At 33.5% G+C, this 25,227-nt stretch overlaps 2 protein-coding genes and 2 pseudogenes across 3 annotated transcripts; all 4 read right to left on the reverse strand.

Annotated features, from left to right (window-relative positions):
- Positions 1-4,353: 4,353 nt before the first annotated feature.
- Positions 4,354-6,613, reverse strand: LOC144545651 (WAT1-related protein At4g30420-like; annotated as a pseudogene).
- A 1,640-nt stretch (positions 6,614-8,253) lies between these two features.
- LOC144545652 (WAT1-related protein At4g30420-like) lies at positions 8,254-11,038 on the reverse strand (annotated as a pseudogene). Its single transcript, XR_013508570.1, has 6 exons — positions 10,910-11,038; positions 10,681-10,805; positions 10,359-10,587; positions 9,955-10,116; positions 8,768-8,919; positions 8,254-8,470 (listed from the first exon to the last, which is right to left on the reverse strand). The product of XR_013508570.1 is annotated as a WAT1-related protein At4g30420-like (transcript).
- Positions 11,039-12,002: 964 nt separating this feature from the next.
- LOC144545653 (uncharacterized) lies at positions 12,003-12,848 on the reverse strand. Its single transcript, XM_078294211.1, has one exon. It carries the CDS (start codon positions 12,846-12,848, stop codon positions 12,003-12,005), a length of 846 nt encoding a protein of 281 aa, XP_078150337.1.
- Positions 12,849-14,223: 1,375 nt separating this feature from the next.
- On the reverse strand, positions 14,224-15,207 carry LOC144545655 (BTB/POZ and MATH domain-containing protein 1-like). The gene has a single exon (XM_078294212.1). The coding sequence runs from the start codon at positions 15,205-15,207 to the stop codon at positions 14,224-14,226; it is 984 nt and encodes a 327-aa protein (XP_078150338.1).
- Between the last annotated feature and the right edge of the window lie 10,020 nt (positions 15,208-25,227).

A 25,227-nucleotide genomic window follows, 5' to 3' on the forward strand; every position in this document is an offset into this window, starting at 1 on the left:
TCATTCGTGCCTTGTTTAGTTCACTAAAGTTCATATTCTGATTATAGTTACAAGTAAAGAAGTTTGATGAATAAAAAAAAAAAAAAACAAATCACACAACCTGAACAGATTTATCAATGGTTAGTATTTTGGTCATACCTTTCTCAAATTGACTCGGATTTAGCTGAACAAAAATTTTGTGGATAATTGTAAAGGAATGTACAACATCTATATTTTGAGTATTGTTAAATTTGTAAGAGAGAATAGATGAAAGAAAACCATTTTTATTATTGCAATCTTATTTTGAGCTTTACATGTATCTCTATTTATAAAAGTAATTAAAAACTAGCCGTTGCATATTAATTACAACTACCAACTACTACCACTAACCTCTATCTTTTATTTTATTTATTACTCCCTAAACTAGCCGTTATAATAATAATAATTATTCACTATTTTCAACACTCCCCCTCAAGCTAGGATTGTAAATATCGTGCAATCCTAGCTTGCTTGCAATTTTTTCAAATGAACTCGGATCCAAGCCTTTAGTGAAGATATCCACGAGTTAATCTTCACTTTTTACATATAGTGTTGTAATTTCTTTTGCTTGAACCTTTTCTCTAATAAAGTGACAATCTACTTTTGTATGCTTTGTGCGTTCATGAAACATGAGATTAGAAGCTATGTGTCGTGCCAAATTATTGTCGCAATACAATTTCATTGGAGCTTGAGTTCTAAATCTCATATCTAATAGGAGTTGTTTGATCCAAGTTAATTCGTACTACAATATTTTGTTTCTTACTTTTCCATGTGACTAGATTTTCACCTACAAATATGCAAAAACCGGTTGTCGATTTTTTATTGAAGCTTCTGTTCACACAAAAGTATGCTACAAAGTTTCAGTACAACAAGCTGTACCTTTGAACCTTGACTAACTCTTGATTTAGACTGCAAGTGCACAATCCTATCGTTTGTATCGTCAGGTATCGATCCAAGGGACGGTTCAGGTATCAACTAGATTCTACCTAAAGTATCAAAAAACTAGAAGTTTGAAAAGTTGGTTTTGGTAATTATGTTTCCTAAGTTCAATTGCAATAATTAAATGATAGAAATTAAAGTTTGGTTTTAAATCAATGATAAAAAGACGTTTTCAGGATTTCAGATTTATCTAAGTTCTGCCTCTCAGTCCCTGATATGGGCCGTACAGCTTCCTGTACAGGTCGTATTAGGTAACACGGGCCATACAGCTTCTAGTCCGGTCCGTACTAACTTCGAGTTAATGCACCAGATACAGTTTCTTTGTGTTGTTCCTTTGTGTAGGGTTTTACTGACCAGACCTAATGTTCCTAAACCTGAACCGTAGTATGTTGGTTCATTAACTTGGTATGGAATTGCAATATCTGCCCTCGTCGGGTTCTAGATCTCAACTGTCGTATATTGGTCTGAATTACCTAGTTGCTTGTTTGGTATACTAAAGGTAACCTCTTATCCGTCGATAAGAGGAAATGTTCACCTTTCGGCTACTACTTGATTTCACCTTTCGGGTCACTAATCCTACCTTATGTACTTAGTTTGGTCGAGAGATTATAAGGGTTGTAATGTGCTACAGACGTGGCCATTCATCTATTGGCAAACCAATAATAATCAAACAATTTATGCTAAGCAATTAAAATCAAACACAATCAAGCAAACACAAATTTCAACACAAAAATTATAATATCCAAAATGCAAAACAAAACATTCGATTACATCTTAACCCTAGAAACTAAGAAATCTACTCAAGCATAGTTCTAAAGCAAATAAAATAGATAAGATAAAGAAAAGTCATGATAAAACCCAAAGAAGAAGAAGATCCACAACAAAACTCACGTCTTTTGCTTCTCAACTTCGCCTCCAAGCAATAGCTGCCAATCCAAAACCCTAGGAATGCTTCTCTGCTCCAGAATGATCTCTTGTCACACCCCGGGACAACCCGCCACGTATTTCTACATAAGGCGTGTGCACATCACATACATTATCAATAACAATATGAATAAAGCCACATTTATTTCAAAAGCAAAAGAGTTAAACAAACATTCACGGCCGATATGGCTAGTAACACAAACACTGCCATGCCGACTCAATGTATCAATTATTGAATCATGAAAACAAAACAAACAACATGTGGCACTTTATCAATTCTTATATCTTCCCGCTTAGTCTTACTCTTGTCTTTGCTCGAACCCTTCCTCTTCATTACCTGGAACCCACGTAAAAGTGGAACGGGTGAGAGATCAAACCTTCTCTCAGTGCGGGATTCAGTTCCAACTCGAAGCTTATAAAATATTTACTTATATTCACAAATATGATAAGAACAATAAAATGCATATGTTTATCCTAATGCAATGCATATCATATTATTTCTTACTACTTTCAATTACTTAAAGAAAAATATGTTAATCTTGTTCCGTTTGCCTCACTAGACGGTGAATTCATATGCCACTAGGTCTTGGCGTAATATGACCGCTTTCGCCTACAATCACATCCGTGACATGACCGCTTTCGCCTACAGTCACATTAACGAGGGGTCCAGTCGAAACTAGACCCAATGTATACATCCCAATATGCAAGCATATTGGCCCCTGTTCAATTACCATATTCGTTCATTTTCAAAATATATTTATTCAATCACACAGTTCATGCCATGCGCAACACATCCTATTCATGCAAGTCCATTGGTCAATAATGCATCCTATCATTTCATGCAAATTATTTATGTCTACTCAAAATTCATGGTTCGAAAACAACATGCATAAATCCAACTAATGCAATAATAATAAATAGTTGAATGAACAATAGAAAAATAAAATAGTTTTATAAAGTCTAGGAACCCGCACCTGTTATTGTAGTAATTTCTTATTCATTCTTTCACTCTTCAACACTTCAGGATTTGAACCTAAATTACGTTAACATGACTCTAGTTAACATCGCTCGATAACACTTATCTATAATACTTAATACATTTTTGCCGGTTACAACCTACTTGAAATCCATTTAAGAATCAGAGATAAAAAAAAAAAGAACAAACAAAGACTTGAACATATATAAAGACACACTGTAATCTAATTTATTTTCTTTAAACAAGAACCAAAAACAAAATCAAAGGTTGTTTGCAACGTCTACGAAAGAAACACTATATATCTAATATGCATCATAACTTTATTTAACCAAGTTCTTTAAAATATAGCTATTTAGTAATTGCCATTTTATTTATATATCCTCAGTGTTAAAACTAATTAGAGTACTTAGTAAAAAAATTGATATAGTTACTTCAACAGATAATTAAAAGTCAATGAATAACGGTAAAGTATAAAGATAAAATAAATGCGAACTAAGATAGATATTTATAAACTTTGAAACAAAAATGAACATAATGTTTGATATTATTTAAAAAGTATAATAATATTAAGAGGATAGTGAAGTAAAGATACGTTCAATAGATATAAACATGAATAACAGAAGAAGCGTTAACATATGATGTAATTAACTAATTAACTAACTATTTACTACTAATTTTATTATTTAATAAATCCGTCTAAACAAATAATCATTGTGCAATGGTTAAATAAATAACTTTTGATTCGGGTGTACCTTGGCAGGGAACGTATGAGAAAAGATAAGGGATGGCTCATGGGTTATAGTTGAGGGTAGATGGAGGAGATGATGAGAAAGATAGGTCGTGGCCATTATCGCCTCAGAAGGTCCATGAGCAAAAGTCCAAGCAATGCAAATTAGAAAGATAGGTTGTGCAATTGGTATTAGGAGACAATTGTTGTGATTGATTGGCTTCTCCTCCTGTTGAATTAATGCTAGGAATCCAATAATTTTGCCCATTACTACTACTGTTGTCTTCTTCTATGACTTGGAGAACCGAGTGGTCTCCAATTAGAAGTAGTCTACTGTATTTGATTCCTTCAATTCGTACAAAGGGTAAGAGATTATCTGCCAATTGAACAGTGTTGTCTTGTGGCTCTTCAGAAGTCTTCTGGTCCATCAAGTGATTTCTCTTGTTCTCCTCATTCATGTTTCCTATTTGGTCTTCTCCCAAAGCTGTGAAGATCTCCGTCGGTGGTTTCTGTATCTCTCTAGAATGGTTTGGATTGAGGTGGGTGGCCTGTTTTGGTTGTTCTCTGGCTGTGCTCTCCTAATCGCCTCTGAATCACCTCGTCTCCCTTGGTCTCTCATCGCAAGTCAATACTAGCAAAAAATTGACACATTAATCTTTCATTCCAACTCTGACTTGTTTGTCAGGAGGGGTTGCTGGATATCAGTTTCACAATTTTGAGATTCAGTGTCTATTGAGATGGAAATCTTTTTAAAATCTAAATTTCCTTGTTATTCCATTCTCTTCAAATCGTCAGCTTTACCCCATAACACAACATACAGCCCCCCTATAATTGCAGTAGCACCAACAAAGCTGGATAAGAAATTAGCAAAAATAATTTGTGTCAACTTTTAGAATAATAAAAAAGAAATAGAGTTATTAGAATCTACACTACTAATAGTAAACCTTTGCCGTTCCAATTCTATTTTGTTTTCTTTATTATTTATTAATATGTCATTGATTTACTTATATTTATGGTTTTATTCAAGTTCCTCCATGAGGATTTATAATGGTAAAACTATCCTGACTATGAATTTTGTGAATGATTTTGAACACAATTACCTTCCAATGTGGAACTCTTCATGAAGTATAATTGAAGAAAGAACTGTAGTAATTATAGTCGAGAGCGGGCTAAACATGGCAGAATACAAAGGCCCTCTAACTGATATGCACCACGATTGCAGATAGAAAGGGTCACAGCAGAGCCAAAGAAACCCTGTAAACCATAAAATTAATCAACTGTATCAATATATGTTCCTCATAAATAGCTAAGAGATCTTAAAAGAAGGCAAAGGAGTCAAGTTAGGTACTGCATATATGCAAGCAAAGAGGTCACTCAAAGAAGTGAAGCGCCAAATTCTCAAATCTGGATGAACGTAAAATGTTGCGGCAACTGCTTTTAGGGCTGACATCAAGCATGTCCATGCCGAGATTGATAACGGGTCAGAGTACGATTTGCAAATGAGACCTACAAACAAATGGAAACACCAATATTGTCATATTTCATCACGACTACTTTATAACGAAGAAGTTATTTGCAACAATCAAGTGTGTGTGTATATATATATATGCAAGTGAAACATAACAAGATTTGGCTAGTTTAAAACTTTAAATAATCTTTTAATCAAGATCTGGAATTTAGTAACACAGAGTACAAAAAACTCTCTTTTAATTTATTCTTTTTATTCACAATTTGGTATTATTTTACCTTTAACTAAAGTTACCTGTAATATAAGCCATAAAAGACCAGAAACTGCTTGCTCCCATGAGAAAGAGGCCACCAATAACCCATTTGTCAATATTCGTGTGAAGATTTGCCATTAAATTTTGGATAGACATGTTTAGAAGCTTTGGTCCTTTAAATAAGGCCATTGTCATTGCTCCTCCTACACAAATGATGGTGCCAAGTATCTTAGCCCAGCTTCTTAAACTTCTTAATTTCACTGTCTCTAATCTGTAAATTGTAAAATGATGGATATAAAAAATTGTTCACTTTATATCCTACACAATATTTTTGATCGAGTCACATATTAACTAAGATTAAAAGTTTAAAAGAGTATAATACATACCCAATAGAAGCAGCCATTACAAAAGTAATTGCTGGAATTAGGTTGGCCATATATAGCTGCAGCCATTGATGGAGACCCCAAATGTACCCCCTCATAATACAATGACTGATTCATGGTTACACTCTTGAGTATTTCTATATAATATAAGACATTGGAAAAGTAAAAAAATTAATATAAATAAATATAACAAATTTCCAGCTTAACATTCAAAAAAAAAAAAAAATACAGCTTAATTGAATTTTAAGTAATTTCATACATACCCAGTTAAAGATGCAAGGAAAACCAATCCAAAGCCTTTAAAATTGAGAGACATGTCAGAAAGCCTGTCCCTGTAAATTTGAAAGGTTCCAAGTTAACTGAGATGCTTAAACTTTTAAAATTAATTCAGATATATACATGATAATTGATAATGACTATGTATATATATAGCTACTAAATTTTGGAAATATCTAGCAATTTACCCTCTATCAACTCTTTTGTTAACTTTGGAAATAGCAGCATGATCAATCCATCAATATTAATTTAGGTTGGTTTGAATAATGTCTGATCTGTTCACACTTTATAGTATGAATTGAAAATATTTAGTCGATGGGCATTTTGGGACTTTAAGTTAAAAATGCTGATTAAAGATCTCCTAATTTTACTTAAAGTTATTTCTCTTTGTATGAAATTGTTGTGTCAGTGCTATCTAAAAGGTGGTTAAAGAGAAACTATATACTATATACAGTACGTACTGCTTTGCAAGGAGTGTGAAAGGGATTATAAAAAGAGTAGCAATGCTTTGTCTGTACACCACAAAAACCATCGTGCTGTAACCGCGGTTCAATGTCGCTTTCGACACCAGATTCAATACTGCATATATGCACTGCGTTGCCACCATAGCCATCAATGGTTTCTGTTCCTCTAAGCTAAACCCACTCATTGCTGTGTTTACAATTAGAGAGGGAGAGGGAGAGAGAGAGAGAGAGAGTAACAACTCGGTATTTAAGGTGTACATTGTACATTTTTTATATGAGGAGGGATCCAATTACACTCTTTTTTGATAACACCGGATTACACTCTATGTTTTCAAAATCCAAATCGTTCAACATGATGGATATGTTAAAATGTGCTTGCAGATCAAATTTTACATTTTTCTAAATTTTTTTACTATTTATTAAGATGGGTACAAAAATTCAATGGTCTGAATATAGCGATTTTGTTAAATACTTAATGAATAATAAAAAAAATTCAAAAAATGTAAAATATAGGCAATAATATAGTGTGCATGCAATGTACTGATCATCTCATGGAACCCACAATAAAATTTGGATTGTTGGACTTAGGCCTGCTAATATTTGGGGCCTGGAATCTGTAACCCATCAATTGAAATTATTGCACCTGAACAATTCATCTTGGTTCAAATTAGCAAATACATTGCCCAATTGTCGATACCTTATCCCCTGCAAATTAACATCAATCTCAAATATTAAGTATCATTTTAATAAATATGAGCATCAACATATCTTTCATTGTTAATTAATTGAAAATTCATACATCCTTATATTAGACATTATCATGACCTAGATTCAAAAATGGATTTTCATGTTATTTTTCAACTGTCTTAGCAGTAGAATTCATTTCGTACCAAATACAAAACAAGATATACTTTAACAAATATTTGTATAATTTACTCAATATATTATTTTTTTTTTCAACTTGAATTCTCAGAAAATAATTTTAATTTCTTTTTTTAAACCAAAAAAACTTTCCAGTGGATCAATTAGTTGTTTGATGGAAAGCCCAATTGGGCCAAGCAGTCTAATTGGGCTGGCATTTTATTTTTGTTTAATTTATAGCGTTATTTTTAAACCAGAATATAGATTACAGAAAATTTTTATACAGATTTGAATGATTTGTGTGTTCAATTTTGTTGAGAGATTAATTAGTTAATTTTGGTAGTCATACTGTAGTTATGTTATGTATATCCATGAACTAAACAAAATCTTCCCAATTGAAAAATAAAATGGCCAAAATTAATATTTTCATTGAAAGACATGGTCTTGATAATATATATATATATATATATATATATATATATATATATATATAGAGTACGGCTAACGCGCTTCCTCTAGCATATGGGCCGAAATGCTTCCGGTGGAAATTTGAAATTTCAAAATCCAAAAAGTCGATCTGAACCGTTCATCTCCTTCTCCATATTAATATCTGCTTGGAGACCAAATTTTACATTTTTCTGAAATTTTTTACTATTTATTAAGCCACTATGAAAATCGCTGATCCAACGGTGGCTTAACAAAACTGTAAAACCATTGGATCAGCGATTTTCAAAGTGGCTTAATAAATAGTAAAAAATTTCAGAAAAATGTAAAATTTGGTCTCCAAGCAGATATTAATATGGAGAAGAAGATGAATGGTTCAGATCGACTTTTTGGATTTTGAAATTTTAAATTTCCACCGGAAGCATTTCGGCCCATATGCTAGAGGAAGCGCGTTAGCCGTACTCTATATATATATATATATATATCATAAATACTGACAAAAAATTGACACAATAATCTTCTATTTTTCCAATTCTGACTTGTTTGTCAGAAGGGGTTGTTCAATATCAGTTTCACAATTTTGAGATTCAGTTTCTATTGAGGTGGAAATCTTTTTATAATCTATAATTCTCTTTTTATAATCTATAATTCTCTGTTCTTTCATTCTCCTCAAATCCTCTGCTTTACCCCATAACACTACATACAGTCCTCCAATAATGGCAGTAGCACCAACAAAGCTGGAGAAGAAATTAGCAGAAACAATTTGTGTCAACTCTTAGAAGCAAAAAAATGTAATAAGAAGTTATAATACTAATAGTAGATATATATTGGTAATATATTGTAATAACCGGTATAAGTGTTGGTCGCCTGCGAGTCAACCTTTGTCATTCCAAGTCCTTTTTTTTTCTCATTATTTATAGATTTTTCATTGATTTACTGTTTATTTATGGTGGCAATCAAGTTTCTCACTGAGGATTTATAATGGTAAAACTATCCTGACTATGAATTTTGTGAATGATTTTGAACACAATTACCTTCCAATGTGGAGCTCTTCATGAAGAATAATAGAAGAAAGAACCGTTGTAATTATAGTCGAGAGCGGGTTAAACATAGCACAATACAGAGGCCCTCTGACCAATATGCACCACGATTGCGGATAGAAGGTCACAGCAGATCCAAAGAAATCCTGAAAATGGAGAAAAGAAGAAAAATGTCAAAATAAGAAAAAAGATTGTCAAAACAAGCAAATAGGTTTCCAACTGGAATGTTAATAAATATCCAGTCGAAAACATCATCTGGCTACTTTGAGTATTCATAATTCCTAAAAACTAGTAATAATTCCAATAAAACTCAATTTTATTATTTTCTCTTGATAGTAGTACTCCAAGTTTTCAACTGAACTCAAACTATGTCCAAATTCCGATTATGGCTTGACTCTGTTAGTTGGCTGCAAGTGCCATTGGCTCCACCATAAGCCTTGATTTTTTCTAAAATTCTGCAGATTGAAAATAACACGAGAAATTTGAGTTTAGAAGGCAAACCATACTAATTGCTTACTCAATTCAATTTCTCCGTGCACATAATTTTTTGTACTCCTTTGTATTCCTTTGTACTTTCAATTTTGTATAATGATTTTTGCCTAAATAATAGCACTTGGCAGTTCAAGAGCAACTCAGATTGTTGAAAACTTTGATAGAAGAGAAATGTTTGTAAAGTTGGTCATTCAAATTATGAAACTAAGTAGCGACAACATAGTCCGTATAAGATTTGAAGAAAAGTTGGTATTTAAATTAATTAGGAGAGAGCTTAAACCAGTAACAAGGTGGCTGAGAGAGGAGTTTGTCACTGGTCAATCACCTCTGCCGCTATCACTGGAGAAGAGATCGGGGAGATGGTTGCGCTGGTCAGTCACGTCTGGTCTGGGAGATGGTGCCGCCGCCGCTCTCTCTCTCTCTCTCTCTCTTTAGGTTTTCACGTGAGGAAGAGAAGGTCGGAACAGGAGAAGAAGAGGAGGCAGGAGAAAGAAGAGGAGGAGAAGGGGGTATTTTAGTCATTAATTATTTGGAGTGGCATTTTTACAATTTCAAATTTTGGGATGACATTTTTATAATTTGAAGATTTTGGAGTGGCAAATAACCAATTTTCCCTTAATTATATCTATATATGTCCCCCTTAAATAACTAATAGATCTGAAAAGAAAGCAAAAGGGTTAGTTAGGTACAGCATATATGCAAGCAAAGAGGTCACTCAGAGAAGTGAAGCACCAAATGCTCAAATCACCAGGATGCATGTAAAATGTTGCGGCGGCTTCTTGTTGGGCTGACATTATGCATGTCCATGCCGAGAGCGATAACGGGTCGGAGTACAATTTATAAATGGGAACCTACAAAGAAAGGGAAAGAACAAAATTATCATATTTCATTGGAACCAATCTTACGAGTAAAGAAATTATTTGCAACAATATATATCTAGTATATATGCATGTGAAATATAACAAGATCTGGCTAGTTTAAAAAATCTTTTAAACAAGATCTGGAATTTAGTAATAGGAGTACACAAAACTTTCTTTTAATTTATTCTTTATATTCACAAATCAATATTGTTGTAACCTTTAACAAAATGTACCTGTAATATAAGCCATAAAGACCAGAAACTTCTTGATCCCATGAGACAGAGGCCACCGATAACCCATTTGTCGATATTCATGTGAAGATCCACCATTAAATTTTGGAAAGACATGTTTAGAAGATTTGGTCCTTTAAAGAAGGCCATTGTCATTGCTCCTCCTACACAAATCATGGTGCCAAGTATCTTAGCCCAACTTCTTAAACTTCTTAATTGCACTGTCTCTAATCTGTAAAATGCGAAATGACGAATTCAAATAATTTCATTGTCTCTTAATTTCACATATAAAATAAGTTTAAAATTTTTAGAGTATAAAACATACCCAACAGAAGCAGCCATTACAAAAGTAATTGCTGGAATTAGGTTGGCCATATATAGCTGCTGCCATTGATGGAGAACCCAAATTAATGTACCACCTGATAATACAATGACTGATTCATTGTGGCACTGTTGAGTATTTATATAAGACATTGGAAAAGTAAAAATTTAAATATAAATCAATATAATAAATAGTCAGCTTAATATTGAATTGCAAGTCAGTTCATACTTACCCTGCTAAAGCTGCAATGAAAACCAATCCAAAACCTTTAAAACTGAGAGACATGTCAGAAACCCTGCCCCTGTAAATTCGTTAAGTTCGAGTTAATCAAGATGCTTAACATTTTAAATTAATTCAGATCAACAAATGATAATTGATCATGACACGAGTATTGATGTTGTGTAAAACACAGACATGCAGTATAATTGAAGTTCATAAGCTATATATATATGGAATTCATCTTGAATATTCAATGTTATTAAACTTATCTAGCCGGCTGTTCAAAAGTACATTATATATAATGCACGTGTATATGAAGCCAACCCGTTTATTTATCTAAAGTCTAAAATAATTTGGATACAGGAAGTAATTGGATAAATATATAGTAGACGACCACTGGTAATTAAACCCAATTAGTTTAGTTTAGTCCTCAATGTTCAATCCTGGTTTTTTAATTATATATGTCGCATATTTTTTCTCACAATTATATATGTCGCATAAATATTAATTAATTAATTGTTCAATACTGTACGTCCCTGATTAGATTGAAAGTAACCAACGCATGCAATGCAACAATTAATATACACAAGTTAATTATTTATAAAAAATGTGAAGTAATAGTAATTTTTTTTATTGATCAAAAACATTAATCATCTGATCAGTATGATTGTCAATTAATTGCACCAATATTTGCACTGTGAGAAGAGAGAGAGAGAGAGCAAAATTTCATTAATTTATTAATGGTGTGAATTTCATTAATTAATTAAAATATAAAACTAAAATAAAGTAACTCAAAATTAAGTTCCGCGTGAATTTTGAAGAAAATTTTAGTCCCATACTCTAAACTAACTCAAACTTTGAGTTGGGATCGGATCCGTTCGTTAGCTTTACTCGCACCGATTCCAACCCTCATCTCATCCGACAGCATGACTTCAAACTCAACATTTCTCTTATCTTACCGGTACACAATTAATTAACTCTCAAAGAACTCTAGCTATCACGTACGTCACATATTTTTTCCAACTGGGCTGGGCCTCTTTTTCCATTGTCTCTCTCCCTAACAAAGGCAACGGTGGGGGGGGGGTCCATCAACCAGCTGTCTCATATCAACCCAACCCAATCCAATCTGTATAAATGAAATGGAGCAAGTGCTTAAATGTGAGCCCATCCATATGCTGTATGGATACACATAAACTCTTCATGCTCGTATCGATATTGTCTTGTAGAGCGAGAAGTTCTGATCGGAACACAGAGAAACGAGCCGCAAGCACGCACCTATGGGCAGCGAATGTGTGCTTTTTTACAACAAAAATAATATCTGCAAAATCCCCGTTTTCTAGGAGTGTACTAATTAGGTCTAAAGGAGGTGATATTAGCATTTCTTCTTCATCCGGCTGCTCAAGTGCCGAAGGCTCAGAAGGTTTTGTTGATATTACCTGGGGTTGTTGTGGCCGTCGCAGGCGCATAGATTTTGCCCGTGCTTTCTTTGAACCATCAAAATTGAACCATAAAAAGAATTTATGCACAAAGCAATCATCATTAGAATACTTCTCTTGATCTTCTTTGGTGAAGTATGTCGACGGCACCATGGGGAGGCCCAAACCCTCGCCAAGTGGGGTTGCTTTGAAATCCATCTCTTCATTTATTTTTATAAAAGTGTCGATCTTCCATTCGCCATCTCTACTGTAATCCTGCACCAAGGACATGTAGCCATATTTCTTGACTGCCACTGTATCATCTAACAAACAGAGATAATACCACACGAATTCTCCAACCGGGTATAGGCGGATCTCCCATATGATATCGTCTATGGTAAAGGGACCATATTTGATATTATACATTCTTTCAAAGGATTTTATTTTCAACAATTCTTCATTTATTCGGCCCTGCGGTGCAAGCCGTGAAACCTCCTTTGTTTCAACTGTAAACACTCCTTCAGCAAATGAACCCATTGTTGGCTGTGGTGAAAAAAAAGCTTTTGAGGTATTGTACAAATTAATAAATTGGAGGATGATTGATAGGGAACAGAAATGAAAGGGGGCTTCAATTTAGGGGGTAATTAACACAGGGAAAAGACTATTTCTCTGTGTGCTCAGCACGCGGCTAAGAAATGAGGTATAGTGACAATGATTTGAGAATATTCCTTCCAGATTATGTTTATTAATTGCAACATGTTATCTACTTATCAATAAAGTCAAAACATACAGTTGTTTAAAAAACTTGTATATTTTAATTTCCTTTCCACATCAATTCCGTACAGACCGTACCAGTGAAAATCTAGCCCTGATAAATTTGGATTGGAGGCCTTAGGCCTGCTTACATTTTGGGCCTAGAATCCGTAACACATAAATTACAAATAGTTGGGCCTGAACGATTCCTAATTTTATATTTGTAAATTTGGACCACAATAAACCCCTTTGATTTTTCAAGCTCCCCTATGTGTGCTCAAGCTTTGATTCATATCTGCTATAGCAGAGTTCAAATTGAATTATTGATAAATACTAATTAAAATACACTATTAGTTTCAATTCTTTTCTGGTTCATTTAAGTTCGAGTCCTGTATGGAAGTTGCAAGGTATAAAAAATTCTATACGAAACGGGTCATGAATATATATAGTATATTTTGGTGATTTTCTTCCAAGCAAGAATACAATTATAGCTCTGTACTTCGGCACATAATAAATGCATGAGAATTATATAATTCTAATGGAATCCTTTCTCCGTTCTGTTACACAACCAATTAGCGCATGAAAAATTCAGCAATTTAAAAAAAAAAATCATAATTGATGTTCCTTTCAAATTGACCAATGTACACAGCTCCACCAACTAATAGGATTCTGAATTGAACTTGCAAGATCACCACCTCCATTCCTTTTTTCTCATTTTAATTATATATATATAATTAAAATGAGAAAAAAAGGAAAATGCCAATATGATACAAGCAATTAAATAACATGAACAACTTAACAAAAACACAGATTACAACAGAACCTTTGAAAAACAAAAAAATGGATAAACTCCGATCCCTATTAGAGACATAAGTGGGTATATAATGTGGGAAATAATTCGCTATACAAGAGTTGTAGGTAGGAGATGATTAATTGGAGATGTTTAGAAATAAACTATAATATAGTCTGTAAATGAACTTCATTATAATTGTAATTGATACACAAGATTAATACAATATTTATTCTCTATTTCTTAAATCTTTTAATCCCTTTTATTACTTGGACTCCTCTCCAACATACTTGTCGGTGGTACAACTACTGCTAACATAGACATAGGTGGTCGACTTCTTTTGTACCCAGAAGAGTTGAGGCAATTATTTCAATCATGCTGAACAATTTTGAGCTGACTGCTCTCATGATACTCTGAGAGATCTATTGCGGTTATCATGGCATCGGCAACCACCTTGGTAAGCTTCTTCTCACATATTAACGTGAGCCCTTCAATTTTAAAACGATGCGCTGCGACAAACATGCGGTGGTATCTCTCTGGTGGGGTAACCTCCTCGAAGTCAGGCGGCAAGGTATCGGTATAAATGAAATGGAGCAAATGTTTAAACGTGAGTCCATCAATGTGCCGTACAGATACACACAAACTATTCATGCTTATATTAATATCCTTTTGTAGGGCGAGAAGTTCTGATCGGAAAACAGATGAACGAGCCGCAAGCACACACCTATGGGCAGCAAATGTGTCTTTTTTCACAAGAAAAATAATATCTGCAAAATCACCAGTTACCAGGAGGGTTGATGAGGCTGTCGAAGGCACAGAAAGGTTTGGTGATATGAACTCGGGTTGATGAGGCTGTCGAAGGCGCACAGCATTTGCTGGCGCCTTCCTGGAATCATCAGCAATGACCCAAAATACGAATTTATTCAAGAAGCAATCATCTTTAGAATATTTCTGTTGTTCTGATTTGTTAAAGTATTTTAACTCTACCATGGGGAGGCCCATTCCCTTGGCGAAGGGGAGTACTTCGAAAGCCATCCCTTCGTTCAATTTTGTCGAACTGCCGATCTTCCAATTACCATTGCTACTGTGATCCTGCACCAAGGATATGTAGCCAAACTTCTTGACTACCACTGCATCATCTAACAAACAGAGACAATAGCCCAAATATTCTCCGAACGGTAATAGGCGGATCTCCCATTCGATGTCTCCCAGGGTAAAAGGACCGTACTTTATAGTATACATTCTTTCGTAGGATTTTATTTCGTACAATTCTTCATTTATTCGACCCTGGGGTGCAAGCGTTGAAACCTCCTTTGTTTCGAAAGTATACAATCCTTCAACAAATGAGCCCATCGCTGCCTGAGGTGAAAAAAGCTTTTGAGGTATTGCACAAATCAAGAATTTGGATGACGATTATTGAGGAAGTCTTTGATAGGGAACATAAATGAAACAAGGCTTTGAAGTTGTGTTTAATTAACACGTAAAATATTAGTTCCTTGCATGCTCAGCAAGAGATGTTTGTGACAAAGATATTTGTTCCTTTATACGTACTCTTTTGTGCTCATTCGTGCCTTGTTTAGCTCACTAAGTTCATATTCTGATTATAGTTACAAGTAATGAAGTTTGTTGAATTAAAAAAAAAAAAATCACGCAACCTGAACAGATTTATCAAAGGTTAGTATCTTGGTCATATCTTTCTCAAACTGACTCGGATTTAGCTGAAGAAAAATTTTGTGGAAAATTATAAAGGAATCTACTACATGTTTAAAAGCTTTGGACCTTTGAAGAAGACCATTGTCATTGCTCCTCCTACACAAATCATGGCGTCAAGTATCTTAGCCCAGCTTCTTAACTTGTTAATTTCACTCTCTAATCTGTAAATTGTAAAATGATGGATTTAAATAATTGTTCACTTTATATCCTTCACAATATTTTTGATCAAGTCACATATAAGCTAAGATTAAAAGTTTAAAAGATCAGTATATATATAATACATACCCAATAGAAGCAGCCATTACAAAAGTAAGTGCTGGAATTAGCTTGGCCATAGCTGCAGCCATTAATTTCTGTACTTATTTATATTACTTTTTTTAATACTGAGCTTAATTTATATATATTTGTTAACTAATTAAATGAAGATTACAAAACCAAAATTAGAGTTGAAGTTTCAATAACTCATGCTTCTGTAATTCGTATTCAACAATTCTTTATTTTTTAATAATATGAACAACTAAAGCTTAATTTTTTTTTTTATTATCTTTTGGTGACTTAATTAATTAGCTTCATGCATGCTTGACACAGGAGCAGGCAAGTGTACAGATTAAGCTTGGTGCACTTAATTGGGAGCCACATAATCAACAGCTAAAAAATCATGTCAAGAAATATTAATTTTTAAGTATTTATAATATTTTTCAATTACTGAAACCAAAAAAAAAAAATGTCTAACTCCGCATGTCAATATAATATAACTATTAGTATTTATTAATTATTTAATTTTATTGATGTTTGAAATTGGTCTGGCTCGGTTCGAAATTGGTTTGAATCGTTCTATAACCTCTAACTCTTTCGATTCTTCTCTGATTCGTCTCAATTCGAATTATTAACGATCCAAATTGAACTAGTTCGAATATTACCGAATCAAACTCGAACTCTTCCGTTTGAAACCCTACTTCGAATGAAATCAGCTCGGTTCGAAATTGGTTGAAAAGAGTGGCCTGTTAGTTGAGCTTAACATTGTTATGAAGACTGAAGATAATGATTGAGCTTAACATTATCTAAAGCACAAAAGAGGCCCGTTAGTTGAACAGTGGGCTGATAACAAGCAAAGATACTACCTGTTCCCTTGTAATTAAAAAGAGGACAGTAACTTTTAAAATTATTTTTCAATTTCGAACAAAACAATAATTTTTCTATATTTTTTTGTTAAATCTATGAATTTATTTTTGGATAATTTTTAATTCTAAACTTCTTTAGAATTAATGTTGTAAACTGTTTATTAAAAGACACAAAGTTTCATTTTGAGAGGGTAAAATATATATATCACAACGAGCAACAGGTTGTTTGAGTCCATTTCATATTAAAAACCGTATATGAATGTTGAAGCATATTTTCAGATGAGATTATGCAGGCTTCAGAACTTTTATGGGATTAATGTAACAAAAAGTTATTTAAAAATATCACAGGACACAAAAATTTAATATTAGTGAATCACAAGTGAAATTAATGCACAATATTTAAGTTATTAGGCTAACTTAGAAATATGACATATGACATATATTTATTAAAAAGTGTGAACTATGGTCGCCTGTTAATGTCTCTGAGTCAGTGACTAACTGATAATTGCATGCAATAATTCGTAATATTAATTGTTGTAATCAATATTTTCTACATAGATATATATCAAATAATTTGATATAGCAACATTTGACCCGACCCTAATTCTATTAGTAGGATACTTATCATAGCTTCTTTTTAATGAGGATCGATGGCATATTTTTAAACCACTACAAAGATATTTATCCATAGCACAGATTGACCCGTGCTATGCATAGTACCATATTGGTATGCACTCCTTATTTTTTACCTTTTGTACAATCACTTTCTTTAACAAAGAAAGAGAAAGAGATACTGACATGGGAGAGGTGGTTGATTGAAACCAAAGGAAATGTTCAGCATATAATTGGTCTGTACTCCTTAATTTGGTGCTTATGTGAAATAATGAGGAACATGCTTGACATTTCACATGGGGTCCGTTTGCATTAAAAATATAGATAAATAGGTTGATTTACTAGCTAGGTTTCAGTTTTGCCTAGTAGAGCATTGTAACTGATCAATCCTCATGAAATTGAATCCAATTAAATTCCCATAAATTTTCCAAGCAAGCTCCAAATGACCTAATTTTTCTTATTTTATTTGTTTTCTTTGTAAGTTCTTCAAATTATACCAAACTAGTATAGGCAAATTGAGTCACAACTTACCCTAGTTTGGCTTCTGTGAAAGCTTGGTTCTTCAAATTGAGTTTGAACTAGGTATTTAAGCGTAATTTTAATCTAATAGTTTGTATATAATCCTCATTAATTGTCGATTGGATTAATTTATTTAGGTCATTTTCGGACAAGAAACTGGTAAATCATCTACAAAAGGAAGTTGCTAGATTGGAAACTGTGTTATGGACTCCTGAGGTTAACAACTCTGATGTAATTGTATAGAGAAGGACTGGAGGATTATACAGGTATATACCCCAAATTTTTTTTATTTGAGTTCATATTTAGTTGAACACTAAAATAATAATCCTTATAATAATTAGATATATGATTTATTTAAATTGGCAGATGAAAGAAGAGATGGAAGAGTTAAAGAAGGAAATAGACAATGCAAAATTTCAGTTGAATGTGCTACGCAAGAAAATAGATTGTGAAAATCAGCAGGTAATTACCATATTATATTTCTTTTTAGTAATTATTATTCAGTTCGATCCCCATTAATATTAAAATTGACCAAATTAAGCATTTATGAGTTGTATAACCTTGTTCTGCTTCCCATTAATATAGTATCCATCAGGGACCCGCTTGCTTCGATGTACTCAGCGCCAAGCTGATTGAACGGGCTGGGTTCGGTTTTTGTTTTACCAGGGGTAAGTGTTTGTTCTCTTGTCTTGTTCAGTTATTTGATACTGTTACATTCTGTAAAACAAATCAGAATTGCATATTAATATATTATAATATATGGACCAAAACACTGGTTTATTTCACACCTAGTAGGTGTTTGTTGAATTGACTGACTGAAGTGGTCTGATTCATGCAAGGTTTCTGTGATGGTACTTGCAGTAGTCCCTTATACAGAATTGATAATAAAAACAGTTATTGTTTGACTATGGTCAAATCAGATTTGTTGAGAGGGCTTGAATCGGGATGCTGGTCTGGGTGACACTGATGTGTCTAACATTCTGGTATGATATATTATAATGTACGGACTAAAACCATGGTTTATTTCATACCTAGTAGGTGTTTGTTGAATTGACTGAGTGAAGAATTTTGTATGTTGGCCTGATTTCATGCAAGGTTTCTCGATCTTTGCTGCACATTTGGGGTTGCCAGATGTCGGCCTCATATCATATATATGGAGAGATGGAAAGAAATGGGACCCCCTCGTCAAAGGAACAATCATCACCAAATTACGGGCTACTTAGGAGAGAGATATAGGTGAAACAGGAAAGTAATGATCTGGCCTCACTCTAAGAGATTGTACCGACTGTTGAAGATGAAGGGTGTTGATCTCCTCTCCTCTCGGTAAGTAACAAACAAAATATTGTTATGTTATTTCTTTTTAATATATATTTGAGTGAGGCTATGGTATATGCATAGCGCATTTTGGCCCGTACTATGGATCAATAGTTCTATTTTCAAAGTTCAAGAAGTTGATCGTAACTATTCAGCACGATCTCTATATAAAAATGTACTTGTATATCAAATTTTATATTTTTTAGAATTTTATTTTTATGTTTTCAGATAGTTAGAAAGTAGTGATTTTCAGATAATTAAATGTACTTGTAGATCTAAATATTCTACATCATTAAACAGCAGTGATTTTCTGCCTATCTAAAATAATAGTAGAAACATTCTAAAAAATGTAAAAAGTTAGTTTTCAACTACATTTTCATATACAGATCATATTATACGGTTTAGATCAATCATGTGGACTTTGAAATAGCAGATATTGATCCATAGTACAGAATAATCTGTGCTATGCATAGTGCCATCCATAGCCTCACTCTATATATATTATGTTTGAAATTACTTCCAAATGATGCAATACTGAAATGAAAGATTGGGGGTCATGTGTGCAGTTGCTTGACAGTGCATGTGCAAGGAAGAAATCTAACGAGTGGGACAGTGCTCAGATGCTTCCATGCACCTTGTTGACCTGGCAGGAAGCGAGAGGGTCAACAAGTCAGAGGCCAAGGGAGAGTGCTTGAAATAAATTAATCATCACCTTATTTTGTTTAAAAGGCGTACTCGTATGACGGAGAAGAACAGAAAGCTCAGGGATCAGTTCGAAACTGACACCTCCAGTTCTTCGTATGGAGCTAATCCCGAAATCACTGATTACTGTACCATCCAGTCAGGTTTTTCCTTTTTCATATTTGCTATATCTTTTGAATTTGTTCTCTGAGCTCTAATGTTAAACTCAATGTTAACAGGAAGCACTGTACTGTAGGGTATATACGCTTTCTACAGTGCAGTTTCAGCTGATCCTGTTCTCACAAATTTTGCACCTCATGTCTTAAATAGCTTCAACTAAAACTTCATTAGGCAATTTAATAATGAAAACATCATGTTGAATCTGTTACCAGGGCAAACTGAAGCCAGTGTTGATTGAATGTCAGGAGCTTGGAGGATGCATGGATGGTGTTTGACAAAAATGCCCGAGAGAAATCGTATCACAAGGTCAGCCATGATTGGGGGGTATGTGCATGTGCATGACAAGAGGGAAAAAAATAATGTTCAATACTGTTACATAGCAGAATATTTCAGTTCAGGGGCATTTTAGACATTTATTTTTGGGCTTTGAACTTGTTACTGTTTTTTGTTTTGGTAACGCCGTCAGCCCATCTTTAGAAATTTATTCTGGGCAAGCTGTTATTTTTTGCTCGTTATATGAAAATGCATGTCCAAACATGTTCTATATGCACAAAAAGTTCCAGGAATTTGGGGCACATGAGCTATGTTCTAAATGCACAATAAGCCCGGTATTTGCTGGAATTTGACATTTTTTGCAATTTGAAAATATGAAACTTAAAAATACTCTAAAAATCCTAAAAATGGAAAGTTTTGTATCCAGATGCTCAGTGAGGAATCCTCTATCTGACTATGAAGTAGCAAGGTCTAATTACCAGGTTAGCTATTTTTATTATTTTTCTTTCTTTTCTACTGTTTTTTGTTACTTTTCTGTATCAGTTGTAATTTTGTATGATTAAAAATTTGTTTAGTTTGGTTTGTAAAAGAGGTACTTATTGTGCTTGATTTTGCTTTTCAGTTCAAATACTCTCTCGAATGAGATGTCACTCCTCAGTAGAACTAGATTCTTCTACAAAAAGCTGCCTGATGGATTGCTCGAATTCATCGATGGTGTCTACTGTAAGTGATCGAAAACTATTAATTCTTTAATATTTTAAATTTTATACTTCCTCCAAAACTGATATGGCCCCTTGTCTCAACTTAAACAATAACGGGCTTAACGGGTCGATATGGCCTGAATTTGGAAATCTGAAATTGCCTCATGTTTTAGATTTGAGTCATGATGGGTTAACGGGTCACATACCTGACTCTATAACAAACATGGAGAACTTTGGATCTTTCTATGAATAAACTTAATGGGTCCATACCCGCTTCACTAAGCAAGCTTACATTTTTGTCTAAGTTTAGTGTGGCACATATATAGCCACTTAGTGCCGACTGATGGTCAAGTTATAAAGGAAACCAGATATTGAACAGGTTGTTGCTTGGGTTGATGAAGATGGAGTAGATGAGTAGTTTTGTTAATTTTAATTATTAAGATGTTGTGGTATTGTTAATAAGTAATGAATAGTTGAAAAATGCAGTTTTGGATGTCGACAAAATGAGGGTGTTTCGTAAAATTTTTTTTTTTTTTTTTCCAGATATAATTGAGGTTAGTAATATGGTGTATGATATAAACTGCAATTTTCCTATTTATGGTGTATGCCAATAAACAAGTCATCTGATACCTTTTTTAATATAAAGAGAAGAGTATATGAAAGGATTTTTTTGTATTTATTTGCTCATTTAGTTTTGATTAGTTATTGGTGTTTGATATATTACTGCTTGATAGAAGCTTGCATGGTTAAACAAGAAATAGAATTATTCTATTGGGGAATTCTGTGTTTTTATTTTTGTGTTCTTTTTTCCTTTTTTATATTCAAGATTTTAGATCCAAAAAGAAATGAAGAAATAAAATGATGGTGAAATACACTAAAAAGCTGCCACTAATTTATATTTCCCTCATTATATCAAAATTAACGACTGGCTCCAAAAAGTTAATTTGTGGGATAATTTCAGATGTATCACTCAAAAATTACGAAATTATGTATTTACCATTAAATTTTTTAATAACTATTGTTTTTTTCAATTAATTGAATAATGATATTATTTAGGTTTAATTAATCTCAATTGGATTGATGAGAAATACTTAAATATAGAATTTAGAATTATATTAATTTGAAAGTAATTAAGGTTGCCTTATGATCAAAGGGATGGTGATGTAATTTCTCATACCATAAGGTCACAAATATACAGCGAATGATCTCGCCTTAATTTCGAGTAAATTAATGAGTTGGTCGATCGGAAAGATCCATTTTCATTAATTATTGAGGTTTTTAATTGTTTCATTGTTTTCATAACATTACTAAATTAAGACGCTAGTTAAGAGTTTCAAATATATATATATATATATATATATATATAGGACTTGGCAACGGTGCTATGGGTTGCATAGAAGCCTCCCGTGCTACGGCTCAATATTCGAGTTTTTAAAATCCTAACAGTTGATCCGAACCGTTCAACTTGTTCTCCATATTAATATGTACTTGGAGACCAAATTTTACATTTTTTGGAAATTGTTTACTATTTTTTTAGATTAATTGAATATCGCTGTTTTTTATGGTCCAGATTTGTCTGAAAAACAACGATTTTCAATAAATCTAAAAAAATAGTAAATAATTTCCAAAAAATGTAAAATTTGGTTTCCAAACACATATTAATATGGAGAACAAGATGAACGGTTCGGATCGACCGTTAGGATTTTGAAAACTCGAATATTGAGCCGTAGCACGGGAGGCTTCTATGCAACCCATAGCACCGTTGCCAAGTCCTATATATATATATATATATATAGAGGAGGGATCAAGTTACAACAATTTTTAAGTTACAACAAGTTACAACAACGATTTTCTATATTTTTAAAGTTCAAATCGTCGATCCAAACCGTTAGATGGGTACAAAAACTAGTCAAATTAATTCAGATCATTGAATTTTGTACCCATCTTAATAAATAGTAAAAAAATTCCAAAAAATATAAAATTTGGTCTCCAAGCACATTTTATTGTAGAGATCACATCTAACTGTTTGGATTGACGATTTGAACTTTAAAAATGTAGAAAATCGTTGTTGTAATTTGTTGTAACTCAAAATTGTTGTTACTCGATCCCTCCTCATATATATATTACCGACTAATTTTCAATTCATGCTGTATGTAGCTAACGGTACAATGAAACTCTAAAATTTTAGTCATATCCTCTAAAGTAACACAAGTTTGGATAAATTTATAGTAGACGGCCACTGGTAATTAAACCCAATTAGTTTAGTACTCAATGTTCAATTAATCCAGGTTTTTTAATTATGTCACATAAATATATATTAATTAATTGTTCCATACTGTACTGTACGTCTCTGATCAGATTGAAAGTAACCAACACATGCAACAATTAATATACACAAGTTAATTATAACAAATGTGAAGTAATAGTAATTTTTTTTATTGATAAAAAACATTAATCGTCAGATCAGTATGATTGTCAATTAATTGCACCAATATTTGAACTAATGGTGTTTCTTCCTTAATTAAAATATAAAACTAAATAAAGTAACTCAAAATTAAGTTCCGCGTGAATTTTGAAGAAAATTTTAGTCCCATACTCTAAAGTAACTCAACCCTCATTCTCATTGCACAACAAAAATGAGACACTTTTCGCGAGGATAAAAAAGTGACTTTTTGCGACGGACTATTCTCATTGTTCAGCTTTTTCTTTTTGCGACGAACAACCGTCGTAAATGCACTTTTTCCCTCGCAAAAAATGTCTACTTTGTTGTAGTGTTGGATGGCATAATTTTAAACTCAAGATTTCTGTTACTGCAAATAATCAAGTCTCAATCCACCTTTTTAGTCACAAAGAACTCTAGCAATCACGTCGCATTTTTTTTTCAACTGGGCCTCTTTTTCTATTCTCTCTCCCTAACAACCCAACCCAATTAAGGCCCGTTTGGTTTCATGAGAAACAGCCTAGTGACCGGTAAGTTATCCGGCCCATCTATGAATTCTAATTTGGACCTGATAAGTCTTTACTGGTTCTAAACGGAGTCACAAATTCATAAAACAATAAAAAAAAATATACGAGTGAGGAGTAGGGAAGGGAAGGTAAGAATCTAATTAAGTTAATGGAAGCCAGAAGAATATTATTTTTAAAAATTTAGGAAAAATGGAATTTGTTTTTTTTTTAATTACTTTGAGCAGACCGCCTTGGTAAGCATCTTCTCACATATTAACTTGAGCCCTTTGATTTTAAAATGATGCGCTCCAACAAGCATGCGGTGGTAACTCTCAGGAGGAATAACCTCCTCAAAATCAAGGGGCAAGGAATCAGTATAAATGAAATGGAGCAAGTGCTTAAATGTGAGTCCATCCATATGCTGCATGGATACACTGATACACATAAATTCTTCATGCTCGTATCAATATTGTCTTGTAGAGCGAGAAGTTCTGATCAGAACACAGAGGAACGAGCCGCAAAGCATGCACCTATGGGCAGCGAATGTGTGTTTTTTTACAACAAAAATAATATCTGCAAAATCCCCGGTTTCTAGGAGTGTACTAATTAGGTCTACAGGAGGTAATATTACCATTTCTTCTTCATCTGGCTGATCAAGTGCCGAAGGTTCAGAAGGGTTTGTTGATATTACCTGGGGTTGTTGAGGCCGTCGCAGGTGCATAGATTTTGCCCGTGCTTTCTTGGAACCATCAAAATTGACCCATAAAAATAATTTATGCACAAAGCAATCATCATTAGAATACTTCTCTTGATCTTCTTTGGTGAAGTACGTTAACGGCACCATGGGGAGGCCCAATCCCTCGCCAAGAGGGGTTGCTTTGAAATCCATCTCTTCATTTATTTTTATAAAAGTGTCGATCTTCCATTCGCCCTCGCTACTGTAATCCTGCACCAAGGACATGTAGCGACCATACTTGGTATTATACATTCTTTCAAAGGATTTTATTTTCAACAATTCTTTGTTTATTCGGCCCTGCGGTGCAAGCCGTGAAACCTCCTTTGTTTCAACTGTAAACACTCCTTCAGCAAATGAACCCATTGTTGGATGAGGTGAAAAAAAAAAAGCTTTTGATGTATTGCACAAATTAAGAATTTGGAGGATGATTGATAGGGAACAGAAATGAAAGAGGGCTTCAATTTTAGGGGTAATTAACAGGGAAAAGACTATTTCTCTTTGTGCTCAGCACGCAGCTAAGACATGAGATATAGTGACAATGATTTGAGAATATTCCTTCCAGATTATGTTTATTAAT

The sequence above is a fragment of the Carex rostrata genome, chromosome 28 (assembly GCF_964058835.1).
Source record: "Carex rostrata chromosome 28, lpCarRost1.2, whole genome shotgun sequence".
In the NCBI taxonomy this organism is placed as follows: Eukaryota; Viridiplantae; Streptophyta; class Magnoliopsida; order Poales; family Cyperaceae; genus Carex; species Carex rostrata.

Excerpts from the sequence above, each read along its gene's own strand:
- LOC144545653 (XM_078294211.1), bottom strand. The coding sequence starts at position 12,848 with ATGGGTTCATTTGCTGAAGGAGTGTTTACAGTTGAAACAAAGGAGGTT.
- LOC144545655 (XM_078294212.1), bottom strand. The coding sequence starts at position 15,207 with ATGGGCTCATTTGTTGAAGGATTGTATACTTTCGAAACAAAGGAGGTT.